General features: G+C 25.0%; 1 protein-coding gene across 1 annotated transcript; it reads left to right on the top strand.

The window, feature by feature from the left end:
* Positions 1 to 5337: 5337 nt before the first annotated feature.
* On the top strand, positions 5338 to 26232 carry LOC145844849 (polyadenylate-binding protein 1-like). The gene is made up of 10 exons (XM_082952269.1): positions 5338 to 5524; positions 5643 to 5725; positions 6894 to 6980; positions 9280 to 9441; positions 15780 to 15866; positions 19444 to 19606; positions 20792 to 20994; positions 24590 to 24808; positions 25584 to 25745; positions 26071 to 26232. Exons 1-10 carry the CDS (start codon positions 5338 to 5340, stop codon positions 26230 to 26232), a joined length of 1515 nt encoding a protein of 504 aa, XP_082808395.1.
* Positions 26233 to 26337: the final 105 nt, after the last annotated feature.

Below are 26337 nucleotides of genomic sequence, written 5' to 3'. Positions count from 1 at the left end.
ATGTCTGACTATCAGAATGTCTGACCAGTGAATAACGCCTCTCTTTTGGTTAACAACGATTTTATTAAGTTACTTTAAGTTACTTTATGATTAAGTGATAAGTATTTATAAAATGTATAAAAGCTGCTTGCTGTTCTTAATAAGTTTTAACAACCATGCTTAATATATTAAAACTTATATAAAACCAAGTGTGTAAATGAAATCTATTAAAACTTATACAAAACCAAGTGTGTAAATGAAATTATTAAGCTTTAGTAGTTTTCACCACAAACTTATTTATTCAAAGTTTGAATTTCAAACTTATGTAAGCAAATACAATAATTCACACTCAATTTATTAATATACAATCTATTTTAGGAAAAAAAGAATTAAATTGCAAAAGTATAAACAATATTCACGAATTCAACATTTAGCATAAGGCGAAGCTGATAACACCACCTGAACCTCTTCCCGCTAAAACAGTTCTAGAAGTAAACAATAGAAAAAAACCCTAATTTGAGAAAATTCTCGAGCTCATTTTTATTATACTTTTATAATATATTTTATTATACTTTATTTGATAGTTTTTACTTTTCTTTGATCTAAGTTATAACCACAAATTGTGTAAAAACGAAAGGAATAACAGAAAACAGTTTATATTAAAATGAATATGATAGGTAAAAGTTTAACACTAAAAGTATTATTAAAATAGAGTTTCGATTTTTGGTTAAAAAACATTTATTACATTTTTAATATAACTTTTATTTTTGACAACTTTTCGTTTTATAACGGGCATCATTCTAAAAGAGTTTTTTATTTTTAGTAAGATTTTTTTTTCTATTTTTATATACACACTAAGATGCTTATAAAAATGGCGACCTTTGAATTTTAAGCGTAAAAAATTGAATTAAAAAAAATTCACAAAACCCTTAGTAAATGTTTTTTAGAGCATTTGAAGAAGCGTAGAAAGAGGCTACTTTGATTTCCGAAAAAAAACTTAAAGTACTGTATGGGACCCAAAAAATAGACCTTACAGTTTTTAGCTAAAACAATTTTAGCATTTTGAAATTATCATTAAAAAAAGCTGTGCAGTATTTCAGATAGTTTGAAGAAAGTTTAACAGGGAAACTTTTTTTTTTTCAAAAAAGCTTAAAGTTTACGAAAAATGATAAATAATTACAATTTAATGTTAATAATATAATCTTGCTAATATAGTTACAAAAAATCAAACAAACCCTTCGTTAAAATTTATTTAAAACGTTTTAAATTTGCACAAAGTGTTTTTATGATAGTTACCACATTTGAAACAATTTTCAGCTAAAATGTTATAGGTCGCATTTTTGGGTCCGAAAAAGTTTATTTAGGATTGGTTTCAAATAATCAAAAATATATTTTATCTACGCTATTTCAAATCATGTAAAATATTTACTGATTTTTTTTGTGATATTCCCCAAATGTAATGTTTTTCAGCAATTTTTATAAGCACCCTAATACACACTTACTTGAAAATGTTTAATATTTATGACTTGGTGACACTTAATCAAAAACAGTAAAAAAGTTTAATTATGCAACACATTAAAATTTACACTAGTGTCAGTAATAAACTAGGCGGCAAGCATATAAGGTCCATCGTTACTCTGTATAAGGTTGCTTAGATTGACAATTTCTTAGCAGCCAATTTAATTTTTGAGGAACTTTTATTTACAAACTTAAAAAATACAAACCATTCTCCAATTCAAGAAGCTTAAAACCATTCAAACAGGTCTGTTAGTAATCTATTTTACAATTGGTATAAAATTTAAGGATTTTTTTTTTATAAACCAATATAAGACAAACTTAAAATACTAGATTTAATGAATGTTTTTACAAATATAATGTTAAGTTGCAAAATGGAGGAGGTAAACATAGGGGAGGGGTAAACCATGTTTTTTACAAATTGATCTTATTTTACAGAGTTTTTTCTAAACTTCTAGATGCTTTTTATTGTTTTAAAAAATTCTAATTATTTTTTGATATATGACCAGTCAAAGTCGAGCCGCATAATAGGTTTCCTATGGGAAGGGAAAACTAAAACAGCGAAAAAAGACTATTTTATTTAAAACCTATCTTCTCCTACATTTTTCAAGCAATCTTTTTTAAACTTTCACAGTCTAATCTTTATACAATAACAAAAAAACGTTACTTTGGAATTTAAAAAAAAAATTATAAAAATATATTTTTTTTGAAAAAAAAACACTTTTTTTATTTTAATTTTTGTGATAAAATTTTTATTTGTTTTAAATTATAAAAATTCTAAAGTAACGTTTTTTTCTTATATTATAAGGAATGTTTCCTGAAAATTTGAAGAAGATTGCTTGAAAAATGAAGGAGGAATTTTTAGTGAATTTTAGTGTTTTTTAGTGAATTTTAAAATTTCCAAGAAAGTTGACCCCGAAAAATTTGCGGTCCATACGTTTATATTGGAAAATTTTTATAAAAAATTAAATATCCAGGGTTGCCACTCGGTCAGGAAAAGTCAGGAAATCAGGAAAAGTCAGGAATAATTTAAAAAAAATGACAAAAGTCAGGAAAAGTCAGGAAAAAATGGGGGGTTTTGAAAAAAAGTCAAGAAAAGTCAGGAAATTTGATAAAATTTAAAAAAAGTCAGATTTTATCAGTTTAAATTTACAAAATTCCTTGTTTTCCAAAGCCTTCAAATGGTAAAAATTAATTAAAGGTCCTTTAAAGTCAGAAAAAAATTCCAAAATTTTCCTAGAAATTTACAAAAATATTTAATTTTATTTCCAATACCTTCATCTGGTATAAGTTAGTAAAATATCCTTTATAAAACTGCAAAAATTTTCTATTAACATATTGAACAAGTACCTTCTTGAACAAGCAGATTTTGTAAGCTTATTAGTATTGATGATATGTAGCAAGGACACTTCCATAGTGAAACTGTGATATATAATCAAAAGTTTATCTAGCATAATTTTAGAATCAAAGTGTTTTTTGTTTAAGTAATTAATTGAGTTCTTTATAACTAAGCAATAGTTAAATATTTTATGTAACAAGTTAATGTGTATATTGAACCGGAATGCAGACCAGATGAAGGGAACCATATCTTCATTAGATGAAGAGGTTGAAGTGCTAATAAAAAACGAAGAAAATAAATTTTAGTACATACATTTAAAAAAACAGTATTTGATTAAGATCTTAATTGTTTTAATGTTTTAACTGTAAAAGTTCGTTATTGTTTTAAGGATTGAGTTGTGAAAGTTTCTTATTGATTTAAGGTTTTAATAGTAAAAGTTCCTTATATGTCGTTTCTTTATCTAGATACATTTATGCTAGGAAAGGCTAAAAAATTGTGTTTTTTTTCAGACAAGCTGTGTTTATAAGGTAATAATACAAGTATTTTGCTGATAGAGCTGTTTATTACAAACATCAATCATACACTGATGATTTTAGTGATGTACTGGAAGTTTGATGCTAGAATTCAGCAAAAAACTGTTGTTTTTAACCTGTATTGAAATTAGATTGAAAGCTTTATATAGTTTCAAGTGTTAGGTTATGTAATTTAGTTTAGTTTAAGAGTTTGATTTAGAAAAGTAAGGAAAATTTTTGTAAAAAGTCAGGAAAAAGTCAGGAAATTTTTCTCAGCTTGAACAGTGGCAACCATGAATATCCCAAAAGTTAAATGATATTTTTGAATTCTATAAAAACTGGCTTGTAGTTTGTACTTAAAGCTTTCATATAAAAGCCAATGTTAATTTTTGTATAAAAAATTTTTGGACCCCCCTATGGCCTTAAACATTTAAATATAAAATTTTATTTTTCCCCTAAAAAAATTAAAAATGGGTTGTAATATTTGTTTAAATATTTTGATGAAAAGGAAGATATTTATTAAATACCTTTTTTTTAAACTATGTTTGTACCTCCTTTATTGCCAATCTTAATCTTATATTAAATTTAAAGTATAGGTTAAGTAACTTTAAATTGATAACTTATTAACTGTCTGATCAAATAGTATAAAAACAATAACATTTTTATTCTAAATATATAAGTTTCAGAAAAAAAAACTGACTATAACTTAATAAAATTAACTTTTCACTCTCAGTTTCAGTTGTTTTTCAAATTATGTAATTAAAATATTATGGATAATTGAAAAGGCTTAAATTCTATAGACTAGCTACTTTAAAGATAGCAGGATAATTTTATTGTTAATTAAAATTTCACAAGGAACATGATTTAAGTATAAAAAACAATAAAAATTATGCTAATATTTTATGGTTAATAAACCAATATTAAAATAAAGTTTTAGTTATTTAGTTACAAATTTTTAATTTAGATGTAAATAAATCAAATGGTTTTTATTCATTTGCAGAACAATCATGAAATAATCAAGTTTTAAAACATTTTGTTTTAAAATAGTTTTTTATGCTAAATTGATTTATATTATGAAATGATTTCGTGCACTAAAATAAGCATTTAAATAGTGTACATTTACATTAAATAGTTAAACTTAAAGTAATCTCACTTACTATGTAGCTTACACTTACACACAGCATAGTCACAAACTTAATTTAAGTTGACATTGTTAATTTAAAAATCATTTTTGAAAGTTATAAACCCTAATTAGTGAATATTCAAAAATCTTAAATTATGGTCATTGGTATTTTGATCCACTTCAAAAAATATTTTCCCAGCGTCATAAGAAACATAAAAGCCACACATTTTTTTTCAGGATTAAAATTCTCTGATATTTTGTTAATAAATACTGATATAGGTTTTTCATGAATTCTGCTATTAAATACTTATGTTTGCTAATGTAGAGTTTGCTTAATTATTTATTCATTTCTCACTTAATAAAGTGATAATAATTCGCAAAACTTAAATAAGAATATGTAGTAAAATAGTTTAGTAATTTAAGTTCTACATAAATTTTCTTTTTATGACAACTTGACTTGAATTTATTTTATTGTAAACCATACTTTATTTAAAAAGTTAAACTTAAAAAATAGTTAAACATAGAAACATTTAATTTAAAAAAAAGTTATTAAGTAAACCACTGTTTTCATTCATGTTAACCATTAAAATAGTCAATAAATACAATTATTAGTTTAAATTGATTTAAACAAATGTAAGTTGTACAAGTTGTGTATAAAAAAACAAAGCTAAAATGCATACAGTCCTCTAATTTATTGATTGTTTTTATTTTTTTATAATTTAAGTAAGATAAGTTTAAAAAAGAAATAATTATCTAAAGAAGTAAGGTATTCTAAAATTAAGAAAATTATAAAAAAACTCCTTAATACTTTGAACTAAACTTAATTCAAACTAAAATTCTTTACATTCAGTTTTTTAAGTAAATTCCAAATGATTCAAATAAGACATGATGATGCTTCATTATATGTTGGCGACCTACATCCAGATATTACTGAAGCAAACTTGTTTGAAAAGTTTTCACAGGCTGGTACTGTTGTGTCAGTAAGAGTTTGTAAGGATGCAATTACTGGAAAGTCCTTAAAGTATGCTTATGTTAATTACATGACAACTGAAGAGGGTTAGATATTTAATTAGAAGTATATAATCTTACTTAGCAGAATTTAAATATAGTTTTAGCAATAGACTTAACATATGCAAAATAAATAACTTGGGAATTTAAATGTTGACTTTAACAGCTATTAAAGCTCTTGATGCATACAATTTTGAACCGTTAAAGGGATTACCTATGAGAATAATGAAAAAGCAGAGAAACCCACAAGTGCGAAGGTCAAGCAAAGGAAATATTTTTATAAAAAATTTACATACTAACATAAATAGTAGAGCATTGTATGACACTTTTATACAGTTTGGAAGCATTTTGTCTTGTAAGGTTTGCAAGTTTCTTGACTAAAATATTTACTTATATTTAATATAAAATTAGAGTTAATAATCTATTAAACAGCAAAATCTGTATGTGCTTATCATTCTATGTTTTTGAGTTAGTTTTTAACAATAATGTGACTCAATTTATTTCTAATTATAAAAAAGGTTAAAAATATGTTTTTTGAACAGAAAACCTAAATAGTTGAACTATATGAAAACTGATTTAATGTAAACTAAATTAAACATTTTTTGATAAAACCTTAGAAATAAATTTAACTTTGAAGAGTGTTGGACAAAACTAAAATTAATTTGCAGTTTGTGTATATTTCAACAAATTTAGACTTCATTTTATAACTATTCAAAATTTAAGTTAATTGTTAACTTGATTTTTGATCAACCTTAATGTTTTAAGTAGATAAAAATGACACCGTATATAAATAGTAAAAAAGTACAGTGATAAGTATTTTGAAAATAAACAAGTTTTATAAACAGTTATTTTTGTAATACTTATTAAAGAATGCACACCTTAAACATAATGATACCAATAACTTTGTAAATGTATCATAACATAAAAATTCAGTTTTTAATGCACTTAAAATTAAGTTGTGAATATGCAAACCTGGACTAATCAAGTTTTAATATTTTGCTGTTAACTCTATGGATAACATTTTAATATTTGATATTAAAATCCAACCTTTTTATTGCCTATCAGGTTTTATTAAATGACAGATCTTGTATCTTATTTGTTTCGGCCAAAAACTTTTTTTAAAAGTATTAAATAAAACTGAGACTTCTGAAAAAATAAGAATTTTGAACTTAATTAAGTTTATTTTTAAAATTAATTATTACTAATGTGCAAATTTTTAGAAGTAAACAGTTTAAACAAATTGTGAAATAAAAGTATAATTAAATTTATGAATATTATTTTAAACTAAAGTAATGTTGCTATTTATAGTTTTTTACATTCTTATTGTACTGTAATTGTTATGTACCTTTTAAAGCTTAAAATTAAATATAAATATTTTGTTAGTTAGTTGTAATGTGCTGCTTCAATACTTATACAGGTTGTTTATGATGAGAAAGGTATATCTAAAGGATATGGTTATGTTCATTATGAAGATGAAGCTTCATCTAAACAAGCAATAGCAAAGGTTTAAGTCAGAGCAAAATAAAAATAAAACTAAAAAATATTTTGGTCAACATAAAGTATCTAGAAAGTATTATTAAGTATAAAGAATTATAACGAATATAGTTCTTGTTTTAGATTTTTTTAAAATAAATAATAAAATAAAATAGTCATTTGGTGTAAAAAAAAATATATAAAACTAAATTGATTTAAAGCAATAATTATAATAAAATAATAATTCAGTCAAACTTTTCTTAGATTTTTATGTAAGAAATTTTTTTTTGTGTTTCGTTAATACAAAAATAATTCTAAAATAATTAAATGATTTAAAATTAATAAATTTTAACATAAAATTGAAATTTCAAAAGGTTGTGATTTATGGTAATTTATTAATAACAATCAAACCATCTGGTAAAAGTTTATCTTAGATAAACTCTTCAACAGTTTTACTACTTGATTTAGATTCAGTTATATTGATTTCAGAAAATTTTAGGGCAAAGTAGTCTTGTCATAATTTTTTTTATATTCTGTGTTTCTAATTATGGGGAGTTGAGTTTGAACAATAAATTACAAAAATTATTAACAAACTAAAGAACTAACTCTGCTTTTCAAAAAACAAAAAATTATAATAAAATTTTGTGAATTTTTGTTACATACAGCTATTTTTTGAAATTAGTAATAAAAAAAAATTTTAGTAGCTAATTATTCTGAAAAGATTGATTTGCTACAAAAAGAAATGATGAAGTTTTTACAGCTGTAATGAAAATATTAATCAATTGAAATAGATTGAAACAAATAACTACATACATTTGTATAATTTATCTAATTATTTACTTGAGTTCAAAAGATTATAGTTAAACATATTGAAAATATTGAGACTTGTATAAATGTTTGAGAGCCAAGTTGTTTGACAGTATTTTTATTAATAAAAATTAATAGTGGTGCTTAAATGAAAATTAAAAGTACAAGTTAGTTTTTATAGAACAAAATATTTTAAATAACTTATGAGATGTAAAACTTCTTCTTAAAAGTTTCTAAAACAAAATTCTCTAAGTTTATGGTCCGTAAATTTTCACTGTCAACTTAAAAATTAAATATTCATTATAAATATATTTACTCCTTGATTTTTCAGAAAAATGTTCCTTGCATTATGAGAAATTGCTATTGTAATGATTTGAAAAAAGTTAAAGTTTTATGATGGAAAGAAAAAAAAAAATCATCCTAAAAGAAAAACTCAAAATTTCAAAAATATTTAGAATATGATTGTTTGTTAATAAGTGAATAGTAATAATACTAGAAAAAATTTCGAAAAGTTTCTTAAACACTCCTTATAAACTATAGGCAAATGTATCATTTTTATAAAATTGTGGTTTTTAGCTTTTTTGAGTTTACCCTTCTTATAATGATCCTATTGAACTTTCTGAATTTCTCCTCTCATTTTTAAAAAACTAGATTTTATTGTAAGAAACTGTCAAAAGCAAAAAAACTAAATTTGAAAATTATAAGGCTATAAAGAGGGGGCAAAATTTTTTTATAAAAAGGCTCTTGAAATGGCTCATTTATGAAAGCTTTAAAGCATAAACTACAAGCCAGTTTTGATAGAACTTATAAATTTTAGATATTAAAATTATAAAGGTTAGGTTTCAGATACCTATGGACTGCAAATTTTTGATTGTCAATTTTTCTTCTTTCTTTCAAGAAATCTATCTCCTCCTTCATTTTTTTAAGCTAACAACTTCAAATTTCCAGGAAACGTTTCTTATATAGTTTAAAAGACTTTAAATGTTGAGATTTTAAATGATCAAAAACTTAGATAAAAATATAAAGAAAAAATGGAAGTAGAAAAAACTTTTTTTAATAAACAAACATGCATTAAATTGATCAAAATATTAATAACGGATTTACTGTAAATATCTGAAGAAAATTGGTTAGAAAATAAAGTAAGTGATAGTATTATAGTGGAATGGTCTTTTTTAAATTTTTGGTTTGCTCCTTGAAGAAACTTATCAACTTGGATCGCTTATATCTCAAAAATTACTTAAAATTATTTTGTTAAGCAGATAATATATCTGATAGCTCAGGTTAAACTCTACAAAATGAGATCAACTTGAAAAAATCAAGGTGAACACCTATAAACTTAAAATGGATAGATCAAAAAGTAGAAAAATATTACCTCCTAACTTGACCGTCCTTAATTTCAGTGTTCATGAGTAGTTAAATTTCTTGAATGTAATGAGATCCTCTAAAATTAAGTAAATATAGTATATACTTATAAGTATTTCTTCATTAGTAAAAACAGTGCCCTATCCTTAAATTATTTTTAGGTTGATGGCATGCAAATGAATGGTAGAATAGTCCATGTTGGGCAGTTTGTCAATAGTATAAAGCGGAAAAGAGAAAGTTCTACAAGTGAAAACTTTACTAACATCTATGTTAAAAATTTTGATAATACCCTTGATGAAGATGAACTTGGGAAATACTTTGAAGTTAGAGCATGATTAACATAACATAAATAACAAAGATAAACTAAACCTAGAGTATAAACTAAGTAGTATAACCAATAACAAAGATGTTAGTAGTTCTTTATTAATTGTTATTATTATTAACTATAATTATCAGAAGCATGGTAAAATACAAAGTCTATCATTGAATTCTTATAATGACAGAGGAGTAAATAAATGTTTTGCTTTCATTAACTTTGAAGATCACATTAGTGCAAAAGATGCTGTTCAGTGTTATAACAATAAAGACTACATTTCTAAAAATGGACAAAGTATGTATAAAGTATAAATGTCTTACAATGTTACAATAAATTTTTTATTATATGTTTAAACAGTACTAAAGAACATTAAAAATTTTTGCCAAATATAACTTGAAATTCAAACAAAGTGTTGTGAGTTGAATTTTTAAAATTAAGTCAATATCCAATATTTTATCTTACATTACAAGTTACATTATTAAGTCAATATTTAATTAATAAATGACTCTAATAAACTATTTATGAATTAAATTCAGCATACAGACTATATGTTTCGCGTGCCCAAAAGAAAAGTGAAAGGCTGATTTTACTTAAAAAAGAATTTGAAGCCCTCAAAAAAGAATTAAATGAAAAATCGAAGTCTCTTAATTTGTTCATAAAAAATATTCCTGCTGAAGTTAAAGATAAAGATTTAATTAATATATTTTCAAAATATGGGGAACTTACTAGTGTTAAGGTAAAACATTTATCCTGAAATCATAGAAGATAAGGTGTATAATTTAATGGTAAAATCAAAAATAAATATATAATTTAATAAAGTGTAAAACTTTGATATAACAGCAATTTTGAGTAAAAAGTAATTGTAGTAAAAAATGACGAAGGTAAAAATGGATGTTAATGGCAAGAATTTAGGTTATGGCTTTGTGCAATATAAAAACTCAAATGATGCAGATTTAGCTATTGAGAAAGTAAATGGTATGGAAATAAATTTACTTAAGCTGCATGTTTGTAAATTTCAACCATTAAAATATCGTAAATCAGTACTTGATAAATTGGACGAAGAAAAGGAATTGCTTAGTTTGAAAGAAATTAAATCAAAGTCTGTTAGTAATTTAAATCGATTAAAAAAAGCTATTAATTTTTTTGTATGAAATTTATATCATGAAAAACTTTTAAATTTAATATAAATTGAAAAGTTATTTTAAGTTTTTGTATCTTGAAACAAATATGTATAACTTGAATTATTAAGCTGCTAAATAGTCAGAATATTAATAAAAAAATATGTTACCAGTTCAAATAAAACAAAAAGTATTGAAGTAAACAATCATTAAGCTTTGCCACAAAAACAATAAAAATGCTTAAAAGCTAGTGGTTACCCGATTTAATATAAAGCTAAAATAAAGTGAATTTTCTGTACAGTTTATAAGTCCTTAAGACAAATAATCATTACCAGAATTCCACTTTGTACATTGGAGATATTCATCCAGACATAACTGAAAAAATGCTTCTTAAAAAGCTAAAACAAATATGTAAAGAAATATCTCGAGAAGCTCTTATAAAAGAAGGCAGACACGCTAAATTAAAGTGTAGAAATATAGAAGAAGGTTAAATTTACATTAATAATAAAAAAAATTATATAGTTTAATAGTTGATTTTTTTATTATAGCTGAAAAGGTTTTAAATGAGGCAAATTATACGAAGGTTCATGAAAGCACAAAGTGGCCTTTGAGGATTATGTGGTGGGGTAATCCTACAGCAAGGTAGTTGAAAAATTCTCTTTTTTTTACAAATTACAATAAAAAAAAAAAAAAAAAATCGTAAGTAAAATACACTTAACTAAAGTTTGTTTTATAATTAACGGAAAAATATTCTGATGAAAATATCTTCTATCTTAAGTTAACCAAAGACAATTCTGATTTGTTGTTACTTAAATGAAAATAAATGTTAAGCTGTTCACTAATGTAACACAAGTCGTTTGATAAATTATCTTACATTAGAAGTTAAGAAAGTATTCCCATTTTTATTGTTAAGAGTGTTATTAAAATAAATAAGGTATTTTAAAAATCACGAAGATGTGTGATTACTAAGTAGTTACAGCAGCAGTTATACTTGTTTCAAGATAGTTTTAAAATTTGTTCTACAAGTAGCTTAATGTTAACTTATGTTAGGTGTTTTGTTATGCTTATGTTTTTATAAAGTACCAGATTAGAAATAACAAGTAGAAACACTTAAATACCTATGAAGCGCAAAAATAATAAATATTAGTTGTTGTATTAGATTTGAAGATGAATCAACAAACTTGTTTGTGAGTCATTTACCACCTACCTTTGATACGTCGAACATGAATGAGCTTTTTTCTGAATATGGACAGATATTTTCTTGCAAAGTTTGTTGTGTACTTAAAGTAAAAAATTATGAACAATTGGTCTAACAATGCTTAAATTAAATAAATACAAAAACAATAATTATCTTAACTTCGCTAAACTTGTATTAAACCATATGTATTTAAAGTTTTAACATAAGATATTACTTAGTAAAGATAAATAAATTAAAAACCAAAAATAACTCAAATGAAATTGACAACAAGACAAAGAGTTCCATAGGTCCTCCTAGAAAGCAAATATTTTACTAAAAAACTAAATTGAGCTTAAGATTGTATTATAATTTTATCTAAAACAGGGTTTCCCAAACTCATTTTCTAAATCGCCCCCTTTTCAGAAATTCGGAAAACAATCGCCCCCTACGATTTCACAAAGTAGTTTTTCTCTTGAGTAGAAACTTTTGAGCCGAAAAAGTTGTGTTCGAAATGTAATTTAGTCTGGTACTTCTTATGCATGCACTTTTGAGCTTTGTTCAAAGTAGTTTACAGGGCTTGAGAAAATAAGTTACATTTGTTTTCTTATAAGCCCAGTTAAGTGTATTATAATATTTAATTATTAAAAAGCCTTGTGTAACCTGTAATTAATCCTGTTTAGATATGAACTGTTTTGAAACTAATGAAACTTTTAGGGTAGTGGTGGACAACTTTTGTAGTCATCAATTCATATTTACTAAAAAATCTTTTCTAGTTTCAACTCGTTTAAAAAATGCAATTGCGGACTGCATAACTTAAAAAAATAACATATAAGAAAATTGAAAAACTCGAGCGAAATTGTAATAAAATGATTTAGTATTATTGTGATCTAGGAAATACTATTGTAAACTGAAAACCAAATTGAAAATGTATTTCAAAATATTTAGTATCAAAAAAATAAATTTTGTTTCTTTTGCACAAGTAGCTTCCAAGTTACTTAGCATGTCGATATTTGACTGGATCTTAACCGTACGTTAACCATCTGAAATCTTAATTTAAACCTGACATTATAATAATCTCTCAAATAACGAATTTCGGACATTTAGAATTTAATACTAAGTAACTTGTTTAAACCGCACAAAGTACTAAAATTATTTTATAAATAGGCATATTCTAAAATTACTATACCAGAGATTAAGAAACTATAAAAAAATGAACATTTTTTTTACACATAATAAAATAAATAATAAAACATAATTTCTGATCTAGTTTAAGGAAGTTTGACCGACTGGTTGATTATCTCACATGAAAAGTGGTTTCATCAACAGCTTCAGATAATGTAGTAAATTTATTAATTTCAATGCTAAGATATATTATAAGTAAGTTAGTTGTAAAGTTAAAAACTTAATTTTAAACTTTTTAAACTACATGTTTTGTAATAGAAAACCATTAAACAGTATTTGACTTGGAATAACCTTTAGGAAACTAAACCTTAGTTTTAACATTTTCTTTTTTTTTTAGTTGAAATTCAAAAAAAAATCAAAAGTTTTACAGTTAATTCTGTGAACAGAAAGCAATCGATCAAAAAATTCTTTTAATTAGCTTAAAATTTTGTTTTGTAACTGCAGCAGTCTTTTAATGGCTTATTTAATACTGTTTAAATTTATTTTTTCTCTAGTCATTAGCCTATAATAATTTACCAGAAGAAAAGAGTGAAAAAAGAAAAGCTAGTGTTTAACTAACAAAATAAACAACACATTCTAATTGCTAATATATTAAAAATTAAGATAAAACAAAAAACATTTGTATTAATAGTTTAAAATTCTTTAATGTATAGGTTTTTTAACAATAACAAATCAAGTTTGAGTTAAAGAATCTTTTAAATGAAAAATTTGAAGTAATTTCAAATAGAGACCTTAAATCTATACTCTTTTAAAACAAAAAAAAAACTTAAAATAAAAACTTAAATGGTTATCAAGATTTATTTATTTATACAGATTAAACAAGTAATAACAAAAATAATTCAAATAAATTTCTTTGAAACAAACACTTTAATCACTATGCTGTAAAAACTTTCAATGTAATGCAATACGAAATATAAACTACGAAAATAACCAGGTCAAAATAAAATTAATAACAGATTTAAAACATAAATGATTTAATAAATACAGTAGACTTTCGCTTGAGTTGGCACTTTGAACGAAATAAAAAAGTGCAAACTCAAAAATTATTACCTTTTTTTTACAAAATGATAAACTTGAATATGTTATATGCAATAACGTTATGCAAAAACATAAAACAAACATTCATTAAAAAAGTAGATCTATATAAGATAATAAATATTATGATTTTTTTGTTTTATTAATACTTAATTAGTAATAGACTTTATTTAAGTTAAATTTTAGAAAACATGAATTTGCAATTTTTTGGGTAAAAAGTGCGAACTCAAGAGGAAGTCTACCGTATTTAATATTTATTAGGCATTATGCAAACCTGTTGTAGAATAAATAACTTAATAAAATTTTATTATAAAAAGACTATTTAAATACAATACAAACCAGGTTAAATAAAAAGTATTTTAAAAGATTAAATAAAACAAAAAAAATTCATAAAATAATATCTGCTACTGAAGTCTAATATAATGTGTAGGATGAGGTTCATGACTGCTTGCAAGTTTTTCTAATCTGATTCTTAATCAGTAAAAAAAAGCCTCCTTTACAAATATCTAGATTAGATCTTTTGCTCAAGATGTTGATAACTGATCTGAAAGCTTTCTCAACAACATAGCTAGAAGGAAAAACTATAAACAATAATCTATATTACTCTCAAATGATTGGATACTTTTGCCTTAGTTTTTGTTGAGTCCAAAAGCTTTCATTTCGTTCTTTGGAAAAATTCACTTTTAGTTCAAGGTCAGTCACTTTTCAAAATACAATTGGAAATATCATGAGGTGATATAACTATCACCTCATGATATTTCCAATTGTTTTTTGAAAAGTCACTAAGTTAGACTAAGAAATAAAACTATACAGGGTTGCCGATTTACCTAGAAACTTAATAATATATAACATAGATTTTTATGAACAATTTATGATCCCAAATAACATATATGTCAGGTTATAAAATGGTGAGAGGGATTCCAATCGTCTATGATCTATGTAATTGTTAAATAAGAAAATATATGAATGAAAATATGTAATTTACTTGAAAGTAGGAGTCATAAGTACTTGATTTTTTTCTCTATATTTTACATAAATAAAATAAGCTTTTTTTGTTTAAGTTTTACTTCAGGGTCAAATATTTACTAGCAAGCTAAAATTAGTAAATTAGCAATTTAAAAATTAAAAATTTTATGACAGCCCAAAATTTCAAAATCGCCCCCTTTTCGCCCCCTTACTAGTTATCGCCCACCCTTTCGCCCCCTTACTAATTATCGCCCCCCGACTTACTAAAATCGCCCCCAGGGGGGCGATATCGCCCACTTTGGGAAACCCTGATCTAAAAAGACAAGCAATTTTTGTGCTAAATAAAGTAAACTTGAATTACTTGTTTTGTTGTACTCATAATTCTTGAAAAGACTTCGTGTAATGATAATCAGTGGTTCATAGAACTTAAGAAAACGTACTTATAAAAATAGTGGACGATAAGGACGGTATGTAATAACATGTTTTGATAAATTTTGATAAGCTAAAGTTGTTGTGTTGGGTAAAAAAAATAATGAACTAACAAAAAGTAACAACCATAGAGTATAAAATAAACAGTCAAAAAATGACCCAAATAATATCTAAGAGTTATGTAATAGAAAAAAAAAACTTACACACCACTATTCAAAGGAATGTGTAATTTTTGAAACATTTATTGAAGTTGCCTTAAGATGTTAATGTTAATTTGAACAACAATAACAAAAAAGTATCATTATTTAACTACAATTATTTACATTAGTTACTCTTTAACACGAAAAATAAGCGTTTAATAAGAAAATTTGATTTAGTATGTAATTGTTACTTGAATACTATAAAGTAAAACATAAAATTAACTAATATTAATTCTAGGTCTGTATAACTTCTGATTTCAAATCTAAGCGCTATGGATTTGTTTCTTATGAAAGTCCAGAGTCTGCTAACAACGCACTTAAAGAGGTTAGTAAAAGTTTTAATTATATACTCAATTAAAATTGATAGTTGTTAGCTTAAAAATAGTTCAGTAAAACAAAAAAAAAAGCACCTTGTTATTGGCCTAAAATATAACTAAAATTTATTATATCCTGTAGAGTGAATTAATTTTTCAATTAATCAATTAGTTTAGATTATGTTTACTTATTTTATGATTATGTTTTAATGTAAATATTAAATAAAAATGTATTTTTTTGTTTCTTAAAGTGAAGTAAAATTTAAATAAAGATAAGTAGTTAATGAATAACTAACAAGCATATTTGAAGATTTTTAAGTTTTGAACTAATAAAAAAAGATTTATTTTAAACATGTGGGTTTATTAACTTGTGTTTTAGTAAATGTTAAGAACAAATAAAAGATAAGGTTTTTAACTAAAAAGTTAAACTTGTTCAATTAGTTTTGCATAGATGTCGGTGCAACTTATCTCATTTAAGAACGTTTTTACAATTTTTTAAAAATTTAATCTTAAATTAAAAAAAGAATTTCACAAATGTCAAATACATTAAGTTGTATTAATTAAAACTTGTACGCGTTTTATTGAACTAATATAATATAAAGCCTCTGGGAAAAAGCTGAAAAATTTTAAGCACCTAAATGAGGCTTTATTTAAATGAAATCTAAAATTATAGCTTTTTAAAAAATAAGATAAAAAAACGTCCTATTGCCAACATTAACAACCTAAGTCTTTTAAGTAAATAAAAAAAAAGACTACTTCAAAAAAAAAAAATTTGAAGCTTGACCTGAAAACCGTGTACTAACTTGATAATTAACAGGGTTCTCACAAAGTTTAGAAAAAAGGGGGTTTGCGAAAAAAGTCCGAAACAGTTGTGAAACTTGGTATAAACATGTTTTTAATGAAAAAGTTTATCATCACTAAAAACTGCATTTTGCTAAAGTTAACTTCTAAAAAGCTCTGCTTTTGCATTTCATTTTTATTAGGGCGTAAATGAATTTTAAGAATAAATTCAAATTTCTCATTATTTTCATTGTTAATAAAGTCTTTGGTTATGTTTTTTTGCATAGGTTTTAATCGAAAAGTTTTATTTACAAAAGTCAGATTTTTTCAGTTCGATCTTTGGCAACCGTGAGTTAAGCAATTATTTAAATCAATTAAGGCCATAGGGGGGGGGGAGGGGTAAACCATGTTTTTTACAAGTTGATCTTATTTTATAGAGTTTTTTCTAAGCTTCAAGATGATTTTTATTGTTTTTAAAAATCCAAATTATCTTTTGAGATATGACCAGTCAAAGTCGGGCCACATAATAGGTTCCCTATAGGAAGGGAAAACTAAAACAGCGTAAAAAGACTATTTTATTTAAAATCTATGTCCTCCTCCATTTTTCAAGCAATCTTCTTCAAACTTTCACAGTCTAATGTTTATACAATAACAAAAAAACGTTACTTTAGAATTAAAAAGTTTATTTGTAAAAATAAATTTTTTTTTGAAAAAAAAAACACTTTTTTTATTTTATTTTTTTGATAAAATTTTTATTTTTTTAAATTACTAAAATTCTAAAGTAAAGTTTTTTCTGTTTATTATAAGGAACGTTTCCTGAAAATTTGAAGAAGATTGCTTGAAAATGAAGGAGGTGATAGATTTTTAGTGAATTTTAAAATTTCTGAGAAAATTGACCCCGAAAATTTTGCGGTCCATACGTTTACATAGGAAAATTTTTACAAAAAATTAAATATCTCAAAAGATAAGATATATTTTTGAATTCTATAAAAACTGGCTTGTAGTTTGTACTTAAAGCTTTCATATAAAAGCCTAAGTTAATTTTTGTAAAAAAAAATGTTGGACCCCCCCTATGGCCTTAAAAAGAATAGTATGGTTGTAAAAAGCAATTTTAAGCAAAGACAAACTGAATGCGTAAAAAAATGATTATGTATTTTAATACTTACATAAAAAAAGTTATAAGTGTAGTAAGAGTAAAAAAAACAAATTAAAAAACTTGTCAATATCATTCGTTTTGTAGTTCGTTACTATGATTTAAACTTACTTTAGACTTGATCTGTTTCTAATATCTTAACTAATTATTAAATAGAAAAATCTCCGGTTAAGTACAATGGAGAAAATTGAAAAAAGGTTTTATAAATGTCCTTAAATTAATTGGTATTAAACCCACTTGAATAAATTATAAAAAACAAGGAACAATATTGTTCTGAATTAAAAAACTAAGCATTGCTTGCTAAACAACATATAATTGATTAAGTTATCTTCGTGAAGACAAAAGTAAACAGTGTTCATTTCCCTAAAACTTTTTCTACATATTAATTAGTTCGTTTGTTGTTACCTAACTGTAAAATCATAAATTCTTAAGGATTCAAAATCCCAACGAACTTCAGTTTTAGATTTATTAAAATTTTATTCATTCAATGAAGTATAGACGTAGAAGTTATAGCTATAGAAGTTATAGTATAAGTATGTTATGTAAGACTAGTTTTTTTACTTAAATTAAAGTTTTGTGGTGTGCTCACCAAGAGAACTTGATACTAACCTTGATAACTACGTCTAAACTTACAGATTCTTTAAAAAAATAACAAAAAATTAGTTTTCTGAAAACAGTTGAAGTGAAATCAATATAGTTTGAATCATCCCTACGCTTTAAGATAATAAGTTGTAAATATGACTTAAATTGACAGAAGCTCTACTATCTAATAGATTTATCAAATTTAAGATTAAAACTGAAACTGGAACAAAAAATATTGTATTTTTACTTCCACCTAAGCTAAAATTTAAAACTTACATATAACATAGTGCTGCATGCAGATGCATGATTACCATTTTCCTTAAATAACTTAGTTACAATATTGTTAATGCTAAAATAACAATGTAGTGCTTCTTTTAATGTAATAATTTCGTCAAATTACTATCTTAAAACAATTAGCTAAACAAAATAAAATGATTGTATAGTAAAATCTACAAATTTTTATTGCAAAATATATTAGATTAAAACCTTTTAGGTTCAAATTCCTTCTTTAATAAACTAATCGTTCTATTAAGTTAATTGAAAGTCTATTGAGGAACTAGATTGAACCTGAAAGCGTTTTAAACTTATATGTTGTGGAATAAAAAGTGTAGAATTTTCTAAACAATCGATTGATGTTTTTAGTTGCTGATGCCGTAAAAAAACTACTAACGAAGAATTGACTGTGTCCTAGACTGATTTAATTCAGTATATAAATCTTGTATATCTATAAAATTAATTGATTTTATTAATGGGAAGTTAAAAATAATTTTTGTGTTACTTTGCTATAGACCAAACAATTATTTATAGAAAAAATATATTGCCTCAAAAATATAAAGTAAAACCCGGTTTTTATTTATTAAATTTTTTAATGTTATCAAAAAAGCAAATGCTAGTAAGGTAAAATAATTTAATATGTCCTGAACAAGACGTTAAACTTAATCTTTAGATTATGAATCGATAATCGAAAGGTTTTTTCGTACACCAAGTTCTTAGTCGAAGCTTTTTGAGCGCTCCTTTTGTCGTTATAAACAACATGTAAAATACATTCACTACAACAAACTGTTTTGACTCAGGTGGATGGTAAACAAATTGAAGAAAATTACCGAATTTTTGTTAGCAGATACGTTCTCAAAAAAGATAGAAAGTCGGTATTTGAGTCTAGGAATGCCTGTACTAAGGCTTACACAAACCTTTATGTTAAGAACTTCAACTCTTCTATTACTGAAGATCGTCTTCGTAAACTATTTGAAGTAAAATTTTACTTGAAAATTACATTAAATTTTTCTTTTATATAGTTATGGATATTTTTTTAAAGTGTAAAATTGTAGTCATCAAACACTAAAAACCTTAAAAACTAAAAATAAACATTTTAATTAAATTAAAAGTTACCACTCAAAGTGTCTACATAAAAAGATATTATTAAAAATATAGTTACAAGTTAAGTAACTGATTTAACATGTCCAGGACTGGAAAAAAAGTAGATAAAGTAAAACTTATATTCAACAATTTGTTAAATTAAAGTTAAATGTTGTAAACGCTGCCATTATTTTGTACTAAAAGTGTGAAAAAAAACCGGTAAGATTATTAAATTTAAGTGCTGTTAATTTAAAAATGTTTAAATGATAAAAGTCATTAAAGAAAAACTTAAAAATTAAACCTTTAAGTTATCTCTTTGAAATTATATACTAAGATAAAACCATTACTAGAAACATGGTTCAGTAAAAAATGTGCGTATAATGAGAAACAAAGCTGGGATTTCAAAGGGATTTGCATTTGTTTCCTTTTTTACACACAATGAAGCACAGAAGGCCCTAAACTGTCTTCATGAACACGTTATTGAAGGTAGTTAAAATTTATTGTCACATTGATTGTGACTAAAATATGAAAAAGTAAGTTATAATGCTCTATAAGTTTAAAACCATTAAAAAAAAATTGTCTTAAAGTATTTCGTAATCTTCGTATGGATTTTTAATTATGGTATTTCTTTTAAAACTTCTTGTTTAAAGCGTTTTGGAAAACTTCATAATCTTAACAATTTAACTAAACTTCTGTTGGTAATATTTTTTGATATAAATGCATTTAGCAAATATTAGTTAGCGATTAAAGTAGGATATACTTTTAAACAATAAATGATAAGTATGATGGTAACAAAGACATAAATTCGAGCTATAGTTATTAACATTAACTTGAAAGGTGCTAAATCACATCTTTCAGCATAACCATAACAGTAAAACTTCATAGTTAGCTTAAATTAAAATACATAAAAAATAATTTTGTCTACTCTTGTAGCTTCACTTTTTTAGAAATATTGGTTGAGTATATAAGAAAACAATTGGATAACTAATTAAATACAACCTAAATTGAAAATTTTAATAAGACAAAATGGATTTGGCTAAAATTAATTATATGTAAATTTGTCAGGTACAAAAGATCAATTGTACGTGGCCAGGGCTCAACGCAAGCCCGAGCGAATTTCACACGCTATGATGAATCATCGAGCCAACTTGCAAAATAACGAGAAATACAGAACGTGCAATGTGTATGTGAAAAATATCAACGATGACGTAACAGAAGAAGACTTAAGAAAATTGTTTTCAAGATGCGGTATTATAAGAAGTCTGAGGGTAAGTAAATAAACGACTGTTTTATATCACATTAAACTAAAAGAAAATTAAATAAGCCAATAAATTATTTTAAAGTGATCTAGGAACTAATTACTGATAAACTATACAGTCAATTAAAATATTAAAAGTAAAACTTTTAAATTAGAAATTGAATGCATTTAAAAAAATAAATAATCAATAGCATGTCTTAAATCATACGATTAAAACTATTGATGTAAATCTCCGTATTCCGAAAAAATAAGTAAAAGTAATGAACACACTCATGTGATTTAAAAAGTTAACATGACTTTTCGAATTCCGACAATTCAAGTTCTTAAAATTGCTTACATAACACATGTGCTGTGCAAATCATAGCACTTTTAATCGGGTTCTAAACTTTGACAACTTAAATTCTTAAACACTTTTCACAGAGCCCACCTAAAGGGCTTTTAAATAACTCATTTATAAAAGTCGATTTCAAAATACCACAACATATTCATAAAAACAAAGATTGTTTTTAATCTTCAGCTGGTACGGTTTGAAATAAACAGCACTATGCTAAACAATGATACAAAAGGTAAACAAAAACACTATGACGTTGTTAATAAATATTGTACAGTACAAATATTCAGTGCAAAAGTTAATCTTCCATCTGAAAAACAACTAAAATTCACAAACTATAATTTAGTGACTTTTTATATAGAGTAGACTACCGCTTGAGTACGCACTTTTTTTGGTACGCACCCTGCCTTAAGTACGCACTTATCCAGAAAGACACAAAAATTTTCTAACTTTAAATATATTTCTTAAATTTAAAAAAAATATTTATATCAAATTGAAATGTTCAATTGTTCGAGCAAAGCTGGGTCTTTGTTCACTTCACCACCATCACCGTGAAGGTAAACTCCTTGAAGTTCTTTCCTGTCGCTAAATCTGGAAAGCTACATCCATGATGCTTTGAAATCTTCCGAAGAAAGATTATTTATAATCTCGTTGGCTCTTGCAATTATGATCGAAGGTGAAATTGGCAAATTTGCTTTCCTGATCACTGAAATCCAGTCATAAAGCTGAGACTCTAACTCAAGGTACTTAGCAGAAGAAAAAATTAACTTTTTGCTTTTTCTTTGCTCAGACATGTCAGCAGATCGTCTTTAAATCTCATCTCGGTTCTGCCAAATTTTTCTAATTGCACCTTCACTAACATTAAAGCTTCTTCCAAGATAACGCTTACTAGGTGGATTTTTTCTTTCAAGCTGGTTAATGATCTTCAACCTTTCTAACTCACTTAATCGTTTTTTAGCAGCTGACATAACTCAATGCTCTTAAAAACATCTGAAAAGTATTCAATATAAACTAGAAAAATAAAAGTTTTAAAAATACATTTAAATCTACATTTTTAACTGTGCCGTTATATGTACAATTTATTTATCAAAATAAAGGATGTTATATTAGAACTTCTAAGAAATTCCAGTTTTTTTGCCTAAAATTTCAATCATCAAGTTTTTCCAGATTATTTTATGTTTCCAGGTAGAATGGTCAACCTGCTGCGTTAGCCTAAGACTTTCTCAACTTTTAAACTAGGGTGAGTAATCCTGAGTAGTCTAAGTGGCCTATGATTGTGACAGCCCTGTTATAAAATGTTAATAAACTAAATACTTATGTAGTGGTTGCAGAAAAGTGAAAAGAATAATGATATTTGAGCTGTAATGCTATAAAATAAAAAATTCAGATGACTAAGTTAAATAGTTATTTGCCTTAACTTAACAAAGTTAAAAAACCTACAAATACAACATAGTTAAGTCATAATTTAATTTAAATGTACACACACAATGATGTTTTGAAAATGTTTGGTAAACACAATGTAGTTTGGTACTTTTCCTCTAACAAAACAAAATATGGAAAATATGGCTTAATATTCTTTTTTAAATCATTGACTGACATTGACTTTCTATATTAAATATATGTATTAATTATGTAGAAACTTTTAATAGATAAAAATAAATCATTTTAAAATCTATATAAAAACTTACAGATTAGAATTATGTATTAAATGTTATTTAAAATAAAAAGACTTGTTTTTTTGGTTTAATTATTTGGTGGCTAGTTGTAAGAAAGAAAACAAACAACTAAATTTCATATTATACTAGATCGTCAAAAAGTACGCACTACCCGTGCTAAGTATGCACCTTTTGGTCGGGTTCAATTTGCGTACTTAAGCTGTCTTTGTCTTAAGTCTACTGTATTTGGGGTTGTAAACTGAACAAAAAAAGTTCTGAAATTATTTAAAAATAAGGAGACAGATATACAAGATAATATATTCAAGATTTTTATTTAATAAACTAAGTTTTACCCTTTAAGGGATTTTCAGTTACAATTTAAATCTAAAAAATATAAGATAAACAAAACATGGAAGATACTAAGAAGCAAAACAAGTATGTTAGAAATTGTAAATTATGTTAGTTAGAAAAACAGTCAACGAATTGAATAAAATATTAATAAACACTATGGGTTTAGGCTCTTTAAAAACTGAACGTGAAACTGTTATATTAAAAAAAAAAAAACATAAGTGGCTCAAATATGTATAAAGAACATTTTTGAGTCTGTAAATTGAAATTTACTTATACTGAATGTAAAACTTATAACTTTAAAACTTTACTTACTTAGAGGCAAAAAAAAATAAATTAAAACTATAACGCACAAAGGATTTGAGTATTAAATTAAAAAAAAACTACTTATACTGACTATGAAATACTTGAAAATTTATTGTATTTTAAGAGGAGCTTTTTTATATGTCGACAAGACAATATAAATTCAATCTCCTTATTTAAGCAACCTTTTTTTTTCAACGCATACACAAATATATATAAATAAAACGTTTAATAAATAAAATTGTTTAATTGTTCTGTTAGACAAACAGCTCTTAAGTTCTATATATATGTTTAAAAAACAAAAAGAAATACGCGTATGTGGTTTTATTGATACCGACAAACACTTTTTCGTTATTGCAAAAAAAGACTATTAAAAAAAAAAGGTGACTACTACATACTTAAATATTTTAAGACTTAAATTAGCCATATCTTTAAAAATTTTACAAAGAAAAGAAAAAGATTGTAATTTATTGTTAAGACATACATACACATTTTTTTTCTTCAAAGATATACCTTTTTGAGTTGTGGCCCTTGAGAAAATTAAAAAACCTAAGTTTCTGAAATTGAAACCCATTAAAAGTGCTATGATTTGCACAGCGCATGTGCTCAATTAATAATATCAATGAGCTCTATGCATAGTTGCAAATAACTTCACTAAGTCAAGTTAAATTAAGACAAAAAAAACTTCCTACTAGTAAAAAGTTTTCTATTGACTGCAATTATTAAAAGTCAAAACGAAAAAGTTAAGCATTGTAACTTTATTGCACATCTAAAAATCAAAAAAATTCTCTAAATAAGTTAAGTGTGTAAGCTTGTCGCTCATGTGTTATGTAATTGATTTAAATTGTAATTAGCTATTTCTTAATATAATTTTCCTCACAAACTTCTAAAGTATTGTAATTTTACCCACTGAACTGTATTGTTAAAGCAGTTGAAAAAAATTAAATTAACAAACTAAACTAAAACAGATAATGAAAAATAATGGTGTGTCACGTGGGTTTGGGTTTGTTTGCTTCAAATCCAAAGATCAGGCTCAGCTAGCCATTGATCAGTTGAAGGACTTCGTTTTTCACACCAAGCCATTGTATGTTGGGCTGGCACAAACAAGAAACGAAAGATTCTTGCAACGAAAAATGTTCATTAATGCAATATTCCAGCCTCGTTTTAACAATTTCGCAACGAGACAAGTAATTAATTAAATAGCAATAATATATATTCACTGTTTTTTTATATTTTAGGCTAGTGTTAAAATAGTGTGCTTATAGTTGCCTTAAAAAAATGTATTAGACAAAAATCATTCAACTTAAGTATACACTTGACAAAAAAATTTCATATCTAAGTTTGTTGTTTACCAAAATCTACTTTGATAGATTGTATACTAATAGTTAAATTAAAATTTTCTTATTGGAGTTTTTATTATGAGATCCTTAGAGAATTTTTTTAAATAGTTGTAAGGGGTGTTTTATTTCAACATATTCTACGCTAACTGTTGAAACGATAACATAGTTAACTTTCTGTAACTAGTTAAGAAGTTCATTTTAGATGTATTTTTAAGTTTTAATGATAACAGGCTATATTGTGAACTCTAAACTGAGTTTTTACTACAAACTACTTAAAATAGTATTCCTTTTACATATGTTGAAATGTTGTAAGTCATATCCACTTAAAGTTTTTATACACTTGAAGATTGATCGTTTTCAATTATTTCTCTAGAACAATGATGTATTATACTTTCATAACTCGAATTAAATATGAAAAAAGTAAGTTAAGAATTTGCACAAATCCTAATAGGTCAGTTTAAAATTTATATTGGTCACATACTTGAGCGGAAGATAAACAATTTGATCTTAATCACACTGGACCCTTTTTGAAGTTCGAGCGGTTTTTTAATTTAAGTTTATTAAAAATAGATTTGTAGCATAGTGCCTTCGTATAAATTTATTTAAATGTATAATCAAATAGATGCAGCACTACCCTCGATTGATACAAGACCCCATCAGTTACTTGAAAGCGAATCATTATGGTGCTAATAATTGGTACTATGATTGTTCTTCTTTTGGAAAAAGAAACATAATGCAAGCTAACGAAAATAATTCCAAGAAATACGAGATGAACAATGAACTAGTTAATACATTCTTAACTTAAATAAGTTATTAAACGGAAATAATTTAAACAATATTTATTGGTTAATATTATTTTTTAGATTAAAGTTTTTGATCTACAGTGACAATTAATGGTATTTAATATAAAAAATTGAATTTTTGTTAACTAATAATTTTATGTAATAAAATATGTATAAAGTTAAAATATTCAAAAAATTAAAACAAAAAATTGTATCTAGGTTTTATTTCTAACTAAAAAACGTTAAAAATATTTTTTTTTAGAGAAAAGTAAAGCTAAAATAATGGCTTTTGTTTAAGTCTATATTAACTCACAAGTATTTAAACAGAATCTTTCCAATTATCTCTACCACAACCACATGATGCATTATCCTCCATATGAACAATCTCATCATTATAATGGTAGTAACATTGTTACCAGGCACCAGCCTGAACATACAAACGAGCAACCTCCGCCTTACACTGGTCCTGCAATCACAGACCATTACTAATATGGTTAGATTTGACTTAATAAACTTTGCAATTAATTAAGTAAAAAAAATATCTGAATAATAAGTTGAATAAAAGCAAAATATATCTTTGATAAATTGCATTTA

This window comes from Thalia democratica, chromosome 9 (assembly GCF_965202585.1).
Source record: "Thalia democratica chromosome 9, ktThaDemo2.hap1.1, whole genome shotgun sequence".
Classification (NCBI taxonomy): Eukaryota; Metazoa; Chordata; class Thaliacea; order Salpida; family Salpidae; genus Thalia; species Thalia democratica.
Note: the sequence above shows the minus strand (reverse complement) of the source record. Positions and strands in the feature narration are given on the sequence as shown.